Source organism: Indicator indicator, chromosome 23 (genome assembly GCF_027791375.1).
Source record: "Indicator indicator isolate 239-I01 chromosome 23, UM_Iind_1.1, whole genome shotgun sequence".
In the NCBI taxonomy this organism is placed as follows: domain Eukaryota; kingdom Metazoa; phylum Chordata; class Aves; order Piciformes; family Indicatoridae; genus Indicator; species Indicator indicator.
In genome coordinates, this window is record NC_072032.1 from 16,091,131 (window position 1) to 16,104,146 (window position 13,016).

At 36.7% G+C, this 13,016-nt stretch overlaps 1 protein-coding gene across 3 annotated transcripts in view; it reads right to left on the reverse strand.

Moving 5' to 3' along the window:
• The window catches only part of SLIT2 (slit guidance ligand 2), a 199,614-nt gene that overhangs the window by 52,296 nt on the left and 134,302 nt on the right, over positions 1 to 13,016 (reverse strand). For all 3 annotated transcript variants that reach the window (XM_054391585.1, XM_054391584.1, XM_054391586.1), the window contains 3 exons: positions 1,973 to 2,044; positions 1,613 to 1,684; positions 627 to 698 (listed from right to left, as the gene is read on the reverse strand). In XM_054391585.1, the coding sequence (XP_054247560.1) occupies positions 627 to 698; positions 1,613 to 1,684; positions 1,973 to 2,044 (216 nt within the window). The remainder of the gene's footprint in view (positions 1 to 626; positions 699 to 1,612; positions 1,685 to 1,972; positions 2,045 to 13,016) is intronic.

The following is a 13,016-nucleotide window of genomic DNA, read 5'->3' on the forward strand; positions in this document are numbered from 1 at the left end:
AAAAGCTGGTGGCATGGAATATATCCAAATCTGTCTTGGATCCTTTTTCCTTTCCATCTTGAAAGGGAACCTTTTCTTCCCTGCACCTCCCAGACTTCTAAAGTTAAAGCAAACAAGCCAATCTAAATCAACTCTTCTATGCTTTTGAAGAGAAACAACAAAATGTCATTCAATTGGATGCATTTTCATAACCAAATTTTCTCTTTTTTTTTTTCTTCACAATTTCCAGACAGAAATTGAATGGAAGGGTGGATCAAAAAACTAATGCTCTGATAAAAAGTTTCACCATACAAGTAAAAGTTTCTTAGACTGAAATGTATTATCTATGCAAAATAGATCATGCTACAGACATTTTATTTTTAATCTAGAATTTATTCTTATACATTCCACACAAGAAAATAGTTTAGTTTTAGGCTGAGCCATTAACTCAGTTATGACAAAATCTGTGAATGAATGGCAAGTCTACAACCATCTTGACACCATCAGCTTTAACATTAATTTGTTTTTATTATGGCCCGGTCTTACATACAGGATTTCCTGCCGCTTCTTCTCCAGGCATAAATCTCTGATCATGTTTACCCTTCTGAGCTATCCCAAAATAAAATAAATATTAAAAACATACTCACAGCAATTGCAGAGAAAAGAGTCCTTCAAAAAGGCCTTTTGGGAGTTCTGTAATTTTATTGCCATAGAGGACACTGTATCAAGAAATAATAAAGCAAATGAAGCTGCCATTATGAAGGGCATAAACAATGTGACTTTGACTTCAAAAATACACGCATTTTCATTTTCTTGAAGGGAATTTGACAGCAACAACTTGATCACTAAAAGATGCTTCTGGTCCTGTGAGGTAACAAGACTGAGCATTTTCCCAATAGGTTTGTTGCTCAAACAGCTCTGAGCAGAATCAGCACCTCACTGTTTACATCCTTACCAAGGGACCTCGGTAAGCAGATTTGCAGTTTGCAAGAATGGCTAACTGAGGAACAAAAGATGTTTATCACAACATCATAGAATTGTTTGGGTTGGAAAAGACCTTTAAGATCATTGTGTCCAACTGCAAACCTAGCACTATCAAGTCCACCACTAAACCATGTCCCTCAGCATCACAGCAACATGCCTCCTAATTACCTCCAGGGATGGGGACTTGACCACTTCCCTGGGCAGCCTCTTTCAGGGCTTGATGACCTTTTTGGGGAAGAAATTTTTCTTAATATCCAGTCTAAACTTCCCCTGCTGCAAATTGATGCCATTTCCTCTTGTCCTATTGCTTGTTACTTGGGAGATGAAACTAACACCTGTCTAACTACAATCTCCTTTCAGGCAGTTATAGAGTGATGATGTGTCCCCACAGCCTCCTGCCTCCTCTTCTCCAGGCTAAATAACTGTAGTTTCATTTTGTTCAAGTCCTTGCCATGAATGCATTTATAAAAACACCCATACATTTTAATGGCTTGTTATGGCCAGCTGCGATAAAATACTAAACTATCACTCTAATATTCTGAAATTATTTTTACAGCTTTCAGAATTGATCAAATTTATATGAAAAATTCACTGTACAAATATGAGACATTCGCTTCTGTTTTTTTTTATAGTTCAAACAGATACCTACAGTGAATTGAGTGAACGCAAACCCTGGAATGCATCTGGAGCTGCTTCAGAGATCTGGTTATTGCTCAGGTCACTGAAATAAACATAGAATGTTCACTACAGTAGCATATTGCTGCTATGCAGAAGCATATTACATAATTTCAACACTCATAAAAATCAGTTATTACTAATGTGACAAAGTTGCTATATGGTCATAATTATCAGGTTGCCATATCAGTTAATCTTCCAGCAGTCAAACGTTCTTAAATACTCACACATTGACTGCAGTTCTCTGGTATGACCTTGACTTATTTTTTACCAAATTATATGTGTGTATGTATATCTGAAAATAAAAACTTCATATAAATTATTTGGTACATACATTCTTCGAAGTTTTTTGTATGGTGAGAAAGCTCCAGGAGGTATGACCTTGATTGAGTTTTGTTCTAACCGTCTGCAAAAGAATAGCAATGACATAAAATTATAAAATCCAAGCCAAACAGCAACCTAAAGCCATAACAAAGTGGAACAGACAGGGTTCCTGTTTTAAAGAAGTCAGTAACTAGGAAAACGATGTCTCCTTGCTACAATTTTCAGGTATATTTTGAACACTGCAGGGAATCCCACGGCATAAGACTGTTAACTTTTTCCACAAGTGCAAAATTCTTTCATACACTTTTTTCACCTTTTGGGCCCATGAAACACATGCAATCGGAGCAGGAGTACTGACTAAGCTATAAAGGAGCAAGGTCACTCTCCTCCAGAGAACTTGAGTACATGCAGCAGGCAAATATCTGAATGAGTAAAAAAAAAAACTGATAAAGTTAAAGGTCAGCACAAAGCTACACCAAACCCAAGTATTTTCTTTGCTTACACTACATTTTTAGATTAGCTTCTCCATAAAATAAAAATTATGTATAACTATCATCTAGATAGTTTCCTACTCAGCTGGCTAGGTCAAAGAGAGGTAAAACCTTCAGATAATAAATGTCTAAAAATTTCCTTGTTTTAGCAATGGGAAGAAGTTGAGAAACCAAATTAACCCAGCCATGAAGGGAATGGCAGCCATCCATCCATTCCTGTTACACACTCTATTTGGCAGCAACCAAGTGCCTAGTCACAAGGGACAGCCTGACCAGACATTTATCAGATGTCTAGCTTTGAAAACCAGCCAAAGAATATCTTGCACAGGGAAACACACAGGGCATATGCAGAGAGCTGCAAAGCAGAGGGAGGGTAAAAAGGACAGGGAGGGAATAGGCCATAATTACAGACAAGGACTTGAATTGCTGGAGAGGGAGACACTGAGGAAAAATCCCTCTGTGTATATGGAAAAGACAGATACTGCAGTAGCAATGCTCCCACATGAAGCTGTCAAAAGTCTCATTTATAAATGCTTCTTATTAACCCATGATGTAGACTTGTGATGTAGTGCTGTGGGGGCTCCAGTCTATGTTCACCTATCTTTAAAGGCATAATACTCTTAACTAGACACGGTGTGTGTCTACTTACTGCATGAAACTTGAAAAAGTATTTTCCAGTTTACTCTGTAAAAGTATATTAGTTCTATCCTGCTCTGGCAGGAGGGTTGGACCTGATGATCTCTTGAGGTCCCTTCCAACCTCTGATACTATAAAGTACAGTATCTAACAGGATTCTTATATGCCTTTTTTTTAATGAGAAGATGGAATAGCAGATTTGTGTTACTGCTGTCCAATTTTTCTACAAATTATATGGGCCCAAAACCTGAAGAAGACCTATTACAGTATATTTCTAAAAGCCAATTTTCTAGCAGTTCTAATAGAGTGAACTAGCAATTCACTGGTGGGTAAAATGAACTGCATGTCAACTTTAGCTAACATTTCCCTTCAGTGAGGAATTTATAATCTAAGAGACAGACTGTGCAGTACTGGGATAAATTTACAAGCTCTTCTGGATCAAGGATTTGTTATAGTAGGATCATCTAAGTAAGTCTTTTCTTAACTCATGCCAAAGTGCATGTGCTAAAAGACATCACGTTTTAGCACGTGAGATTAGTATAAGAATAGAAAAATAAGACTATATAAATATAGAAGAATCTTTTATACACATTGTCTGTAAAGAAAGTAAATCAAATTAACATTTCCAATCTTTGTTATCGTCTAATCTTCTGCTGTATCTTCGTAAAATCAGCTGAATTTCAGAGTGCAAATTTGCATTCACTATTCCAGAGAAAATCTAATTAGTTATATTATGGGGGTCACAAAGCACAGATAGACTAGTATCAAAAATAAATTTGCATTCTCCTGATAAATCTCTACAGTAATTAAAAAACCCTTTATAGTAATTCCTCTTATTAAATGAAACATTTTTCATTCTGGAATAGGATAGGTTGCAGTTATCTATGACTGAAAAAAATCAGCTATTTAGTGCTCACAAATGACGTGGCCAGGAGTACCATTATATTACATAAGAACAAAAAGCAGTAGTTTTCCATGGCACTTGCATGAAATTTTGTGCACATCTCCTTTCAAAGTCATCCCAGAAGTCATTCTTATTTTTATAAATGATGATCTACGTATCATAAACAGTGCCTTGGTGGTTTCTTTTTCAAAAGCCACAGTCAATTTCAGTAGCACATTTAATAAGATATGACAGTGGAGGAAGACAGTTAAGTACATGCTTCATCAAAGCTTGCACTGCCTCCTGTGTAAGAAGTCCTCTGCCCATCACCCCATAAATGCTAATTAATGCTCCTAGTATTAAGTCTCCTGCTCCTTTTAGTGCTTCACTTCAAAGAAGTCCTGCATCAATGTGTAAGTGTTTTACTGTCTTAACACTGCCAAACTGGTTGAAACCTTATTTGAAGACTATTCCCTAATCTCTCCCATCTAGGAAATGTATTGTGAACATTTCTTTTTCTAAATCTTTCCCTGCTGCTTATCACTGCAGACACAGTAACATACAATCGCCTACTATTCTAAGAAACAAAGGTGCTTCTGCAGTTGTGACTTCCAGCCTCATCAAATCAAATCAAAGTAGGTCCCCAGCCAGTAGATAGATTCTTCCTACCCAGTCCCCCAGAGAGCCCTGTGACATATAAATCACTTGACACTCTCCAGGAGGATGCTGTTCTCTACTATAAGCCTGCAGCACACCATTACTGATTACTACTTCCACTCTTACAGAGACAGACAACATGCTTATTTATACTGACACTTTCAAACTAGCTTATTTTCCTACTATACAAAGTCATTTCTATGGAAGACTTCTGCACCAGAAAAGAGGACAGACGAGAACTGAAGAACTCTATTTTCTCCTCAGACTCATTTTTATGTACCCCATTGTGCAGATGGGGTACAATATACTAAGCCTGCTCAGTAGTGAGACATAAAAAATGCTACACAGAGATGTGCTGCACCCAAATCTAAGGGATCAGAATATATCCTTTAAAAAAGTACTTTGTAACAGTAAAGTAAAATAATATTAAGTAAACACAAATTTTAATATGAAGCAGCAAATTAGCTATATATTTTATAATTAAACAATCTGAACATAACATCTCAAAAAAAGTAAACCTCATCAGTCGTGGCTTTAGCACTTAATTAATCTGTACTTTTAATTTCAGCATCTACTCATTTAAGAAAAGTCTGAAAGAAGCTTGTCAAGAAACCCCAAAAGAATTTTTACTACAGAGAAGAAAGTGTAAGCTGTGTAATGAGTCTGATGTATTGCACAGATGCTGATTATACATGGTAATAAAATTGACAGCTCTTCTTTGCATTTTCCCCATCTGCTTTGAAAGTAAATGGCAAAAACAGCTGTCAGAAAATAGACTTCAGTCGTGGGATTCAGTGCAGCTCCTGAATCTGAAGAACTGTAATACAGAGCCAACACATATTTCATCATATACAACATCTGCCAGGGTTGGTAGGGGGGTTGTTTGTTTGTTTTTAAAATCAGGAAACATTAATGATCTTCCTTTGCTACAGGAATCCTTGAGGCTATTAAAAAAGTACCTTTTTACCCTTCTTAACAGCTGCACCTCCAGAGTGCTTATATCCACTAAATGTCACTTCTAACATTAGTGGCAAAAGAATTCTGTTGAAATCTGTGATATCATCCATGTCTAACAAAACAAAAGATGTATTTTGAATGACTATATTACTTGCACTTTAGAATTTCAGGCTCTGATTCTGTGCATTAATAAATCTGGTTGACAGTTTCCTAAATATTTTCATATAAACAATCATTGTCAATGCTGCCCCAAAGCTTGCCAAACTGTTAACATCAAGTCTAATTGTTCTATCAAGTATTTCCTCAGGGGACTGACTGTAAATGACAGATGACTCCTTAGACTGCATTACATCAAAAAGAGTAACAAGAATTGTCATTCTAAAGCTATTAAACAATTCATTGCCTTTATTCAAAAGCTAGTCCCAAATCTGTATTTGTTTAATTTTTCATCACAGAAAGGGGCATCTTGTGCTCTGAACCCAGGACCATTAATGATGATAGGCTTTACATTCCTTAATTGTTACAGATTCAGGTTGCAGGCAAAATGCACCTCTTCTTAAAGAGTTATTTGCTCAGTACTTTTGCATCTGTCAGTGTGGCTCCAGCACAATTAGCCTGAGTAACCTAGAGTCAAGTTAAAGCCTCTCTAATTAGCCTATTTTTGATGAGAGTTGTTATACCACAAAAACTACTTGAGCTGTTCACAGAACCTGTGTTGAGTTCACTAAATAGAAAAGCGATCCTGCCATACTCTTGGCTCATCACAAGCACTGACTTGTCACCTGGTCTCACTGAGCAGAAATACCAACTTGAGAGAATCCTACCTTTGTGTGCGATCAACAGCGTGGCAGAAGTCCTTACTACCTGTTAAACAATGCAGGCCTTACACCAGAAATTTGCCACAAAAACCTGAATGAGGTTTTTTTAATGGAGGATGCTTTTCCTAAGTAGCTGCTGCTTACTGCATCATGTATTTAGCAGCATGTAAATAATGAAGAAGGCATTCCATTGATGATGAAACACAAAATAGTGAAAAGTCAGTATCCATGGCTTCTATTACAGGAACTTCACTCACATTATTGTGGAGGAAAACTTCCCAGTAGTAAAGAACCATATATGAAAATAAATTCTAAGAGTAACACCACCTTTGGCGTGTGGCGCAGCTGTCAGAGATCTATAAGGGTTTTTCTGGAAGAGCTAGATGAGCCTTCTCCAGCTTCTCCTCATACTGTATAAAATATTCATTTATTCCATGCTTGAGTTATTTTCTTTCCCTTGGCAGTCATAGAGGTCCCTCAAGGTTCCTCTTCTATTTCAATATCCACCAGAAACTTGCACAAACCCCGCACAGGCAGAACAGTTTTCATTCTGGCCAATGCTTTTTTACCAGTGTCTCTGGAAATCAGCACTGGTTTCACACGTTTCTTGCGTTCTGTCTCTCTACATCCTCTTGACTGCTCAAGTTATCCCCTGTCCTCTGAATGTAATTAGGCTTTAGGATAGGACACAAGGGTATAAAGAAAGGTAACAATGTGAACAATGGAAGAATAGAACACATGCTAAGAAAGAACAGATGAAAGAGTCTACCTCTGAAAATGTATGATGACTAAAGCAAGAAAGATAATAAAATTAACAAAAAATGAGCAAAAAAAAAAAAAAGAGGCACAAGCCCACCTGATTTGCTAGTAATTGTCAGATTAGGAAGATACTTGAGTAAGAGCATGACAAATCATCTCTCTTTGTGTTAAGCAGACAGGATTAGCTATTGAATTAATAAAATCATCTATTTCTGAGGCAGACAAATGGAATATATTTCAAGTTTTGCTTGAGAAATATTGAAGTAGGAATCCCAAAGATAAACTAAATGTGATTCAGTGAAATCTGCATCAGTAAATTAAATATATTTAGTTAAAGAAGCTAATACCTCAAGAGATCCCTTTACCCAATTTTAATTTGTTTCACAATTATTCAATACATTGCCTCCAGGATAATGCGGTCTTCATTATTCATGTGTAATTATTGTGTGTTTATATGCACATCTCTTATGAAAGAGGTTAAGTTTTTTGCAAATTTCTTCATCTTTGATAAAGCAAACAAACCATTTTGGTTTAGACTGCACTGGACATATTTGTTTTGCCAATAAATAATAATTGATTATTATAATAGTGAAATATCAAAGAAAAGCACACACAGAGACCTGCATTTGCATCATTGATGAACAGTCTAAACTGAGCATCCTTTATGGCAGGGAGTGGCAAGTCAAGCAAAACAGAAGCAAAATATTCCACTGAATAATCCAAATTCCTCTCCATTCCACCAGTAAAAAATTTGTATAGCAACTCCAAGACATTGGTCAGGAATTTTCTTAATAACATTGACCTCAAAAACCTTTGGGAATGGAAGAATATAAGAAAAGATTTGAAAAGTGCAAGTGAAGAGAAAGAAACATATACAAGAAAAGCCAATTTTAAAACCAAGGCAACTATATGAAGTTCATTAAAAGTTTGGAATTTTAGATTAAGAGCTGGGAAAATATTAGTCAAACCATATGAATTTGTCAAAGGGGCATTTAGCAAAGAGTAACATCTCCATAAGGTACTTAATTATGTATCCCTTAATGCATTTTATTTCAACCCAGCAATTGCTGAAAATTCAAAATCTGGAACATTTTTTCTGGCTTCTGACTGTTCAAAGTCTGTATCAGTATTCATAAGAAATCGAACACCATATTAACTATTTAATTTTTTTTTTACATGTAAGCAGACATCATCTTTTCACTTGGCACCTGCATATACTGGCAGAATTATACACATTTGTTATGTCAGGAATCAAGAAAAGATTTGATATATTGTAAAAGTTTCCCAAAGAGCTGTAAGAATGATTAAATGGCCGTGAGACGTTTTATAGTGAGACCAAAGGGATCAATCTATTTAGAGTAGCACTGGAAGGTTAACACACATTTTCTGGAAGTAGATATAGTTACAGAGGATTCTTGCAGCCCAGTAAAAATCTTATCACTGCATCACTGCAACAGGACCAATGACTACATATACTTATGTATATATAGAAATTAACTTGGCAAAACCTCTCCACGACTTCTCTGGATGTGCAAGACTTCTGGTTGGCAGCTTAACCATTTAAGAAGTAAAATATATTTATGAGCTAACACTCTGTGCAAGTCCTAAAAAGAGCAATGATTTAATTCAAACCAGAAAGCAGAAGCAAATACAGACACTGGGGAAAAAAAACAAAACAAAACAAAAGCACACAAAAACCCCTCCAAAGCAAACAAAAAACCCCAACAGAGAACCCCCAAACAACAACAACAACAACACAACAACCAAAAAAACAACCCACAACAACTTAATGTCTTGTAACTTATTACATCCTCTCCCCAGCATTTGGACCCATTCCTTTCAAGCTGTGAAGGTGCAGGGTTTGCTCTCGTTTCTGTCAGGCTACTGTAGATAGCTGAATCACACTTTGAGCTGCTAAAAATAGAGAAAGCTGCCTTATCTCTGACGTTTCAGAGTTTTCCTGCTATGGGAGTCTTTGAACTGTCTTCAATAAATGTGCCTAAGCTTTTCCCAAGTGACATTTCTCTGTAAAGGGTCATCCTTAAAAGCACCTTTGTATCTCATTGTAAGAGTCTATCTCTTCTGCAGCTATTTATTTAAGGATGTACTTTGGACTTTTAGCTAAGGGTGACTTTTAAAAGACAGAAATGGTGAAACTTTTTCAGGCTTAGCTTGGAAAAGGTACATAGATGGAGCCCCCAGTTGTATCAAATAAAATCCCACAGTTACACAAAGTACTTCCCCAGTGTGATCAGGTCACTTGTCACTCTGTCTTGGTTAGGTCCATCTGTCACATTCGGTTCTGTCACATCTCATTTCCTTTCCCCTCTTTTCTTTCTTCTTTTGACCCTTTCTCTCATTTCCTTTTATTTTTTTTTCCTTTTCCTTTAATATAATTTGAGTGCTACTGTGAGAAGCAATCTCAGGAGCTTTGAATTCTGCTTAATATCACATGGCTCACAAAGATGTAGTTGAGTGCTCAGCATAATACACCATCATTAATCAACAGACTTATGAAAACAAAGCAGAAAGGAGAACGAGATGGAAGAAGATGAAAACCTGGAAAGAAATAGTAGGAATCAGGAAGGTAAGATAAGACATGACTGAGGGGACAATCTAGGAAACTCATGGGAAATGTAAATAAAGTTATCATGAAATAACCCTACCGCTTCTATTTTTGGAGGTCAAACATCAGAAAGCTCCACCCACAAGAAAGAAAAACTTGTCTTCAAGGCCAGAGGAATTTAGGGAGACAGTGACTTTTCACTATGCTGGACTATGAAGGTGAGCCGTTAAAATGCCTGACTCCTACACATTTTTATCATTTCATATATTATGTGGTTAAGGGTCTGTCCTGCCCTTCACAAAGACTACAATTGTTTATTTAACTGTTGCTTAGTTAACAGTGGCAACCCGCCTGTCCCTTCCAGCAAAACTTCATCTTTCCCCACAAAAAAACCACTGTAGCAATTGCTGTCCTAAAAAAGAAGTGAATTTAATACAGTCCTTCAATTACTTAAATCATTTTAAGATAAACAAAATTTAAGAAGAAATCATTTTACTTCCCTGCTTCTTTGCTTAAATAATCACTTACACAAAGCTGTGATCATCAGAGCAGGTAATTCCCCCCACCCTTAGAAATGCTTACGCAATTGTATTTATTTTCTTTTATTCATAATGTTGCAGTAAGGAACGGGCTTTGAGAACCACTTTGACTGGCAGTTCAAGCCACAGAAGAGAAAATTAGAAGAGTGTAAGAGCAGCATTTGCACGAGGTAGTCTAGCTCATTAATGGCTTTTTGACCTCTTCTTTTGAAATAAGCCTGTCACTTACTCACATCATTCTGCGAGAAGGTACTGCGACAATTAATAGAATTGCTGCTGGATCGCTATTTGTAAGGCTTCTGATAGTCTGTTTGAACATGTGCCAACAAGTCTCTATTTGAAGGGAATCAGAGTTATTCTGCTGATCATTGAAAGAATTTTCACGCAGAAGGTGAATTCTAAAATGCAGCAAAGTGAAAAGAGATTAACGGTGCTGAAAAACTGAAATGTGAAAGACTAGAGGTTGATAAATGCTATTGCCATTAGAAAGGCTATACTTTCTAAAACCAATTAAAGTAATGGTTTTGAACCTTAAGAATGACCTTTAATGCCTTTAATATATGAGCTGTATGACAAAAGAGGAAAGCACTAGGTCCATTAGACCACAGGAGTTGGTGAAGCTCCATAGGCTGAACATGCTAACCTGCATCCCACAAAAAACTCTGGAAAAGGCGAGAGGTTTCAACAACAAATCTAAATCAACTCAAATGATGATCTTTCCAATGAACTAATCATGTATTATGCTTTGCTTAAGTCAAAAGAGAAGCTAAAGCAAGGCACACTAAATAACAAAAGTTTGAAATCTATTAATATGTAACACTTATGGGCAATGTATTTTCCTCCTAACAATTACAATACAGATGGTAAAATAATAGGATTATGGGAATTTTTTTTAAGTTCCCGGGTCATTCTTCATATGAAAAAGTTTTCATTTGGCCCAAAGGCATAGGTGTATCTGTGCATCTTCTTAATCTCGTGCTTCCTGCAGGATTACTAGGTGTACTAAAACTGGGGGAGTCTTGATGCTCAACCAATTATTTTGTTTTAAAAATATATATGGAACATGGAACACTTCTTTCTCCAGTAACATCACTCTGACTGGAGAAACTCTGAGAAGAAAAGCTTAGGTATTCTTATGCAACTGTGTGTGAGTTTATTTAGATAATAGAGGAGAATTAACTTTGCATGAAGGGTGTAACTGGTACAGATACAATTGTACTAAGTCAACAAAGATTAAGAATTACATTTACTGGGATGCTGAATACTTAATTTTGCACTGAGCTTTATCACACCAGAGGAGAAAAAGAGAGGACACCACAGGCTTTATTCTCCTTCCATTTTCACTGGCAGCTACTTGGAGATAAGCAGTCCTGTTACTGAAGGCATCTTCCCAAGAGGTACTTGGCAGACAATGCATTGAATTCACGCATCGGGAATTGCTGGCTTTAGCCAACTGACTTCTGTACCAAAGGAGAAGTCAGAACAGTACGGCAAAACCCTCACATCAACATCCTGATGCTCACTGGTAAATCCAACTGCACTGGAATGAAATAGAATTTCAGCAACTGCCTCTGCCTCCTCTTGCTCCCACCACCACAAAATGCATGCCTGTTCTTCAACCATTTCAGCTTCCAGTGCAAAATCATTTTCCTCGGTGGTTTAGGCTATTGCACCCAGCTCAGAGACAGCGAGGCTGCAGTGCACTGCAAGAATATTCTCCTTGCAATCTCTGCTACAGAAGCAATAGCTATCAGCAGAAAAGACAGCTCCTACTGACTTAAAATGTCATCCCAAAACAGTTGTTCAGTAGAACTATCAAGACAATGCAAAGTCATGACATCAGTATCAGACTCTAAAAGAAAGCCTTTTATTTTTCCCAGAAGAGCTAACTCAGAGTTTCAACATGGGAAAATTTGTGCAATTGAAACTGCCAATGTTTAATACTCAGGAAATTCCATATTCCATTTAAAGGATACTATTTAGATACAGGTTAATTTATCAACTCCCTGGGAAAAAAAAAAAAAAAAAAAGACAGACATGATATTGTCGACATGGAATATGGACTTTAAACCTGTGGGTTAATAAAATATAAAATATACACCAAAAGGGCAGAGAATGAAAACATTAACAGCATTTAGATTTTACACAGTATTGTCCTAGACTGACTGACAATGTAACAAATACAAAAGTATTTTCATGCAGAAACAGATCAGACATTTTATCTAAAGGAAGCCTATTCAAGCAAAGAGGAGAGGATCTGTAGTTCACAGGGTACTGAGGAGCTGAATGAAGTCAGGCTTCCCATTAACAGAAATGATGGAAGAAATGGATAGAAAACACCACAAAACATCACAAAGTTCACAAGTATGTGTTGAAAGCAAAACCTTACAAGAACCTCAAGAAAAAAAACAATGGGATTGCAGATCTTAGAAAAGAAAATTTAGATTATATTTTTATAACCTGCTGCACACATAAGAAGAAATAAGAAGTGGAAATAAGAAGTGAAAAAATGATATCTCACAGAAATAACTTGTCGGATTTTAGACAACTCTCTAACTGAGGGCTGAGAATATAGTTTAATGTCAGCCTCACAGGAAAAGCTTATTCACATGACATACAACACAGCAAACACAAAAGGCAAGAAAGATGCAAGCACCAGAGGACCATGAGGTTGGCTAAAGTATGACGTGACAAGATGGTAGTAATCAGCCCTGGATTCTGAAAATACAGCCTACAAAGAGGTGACAA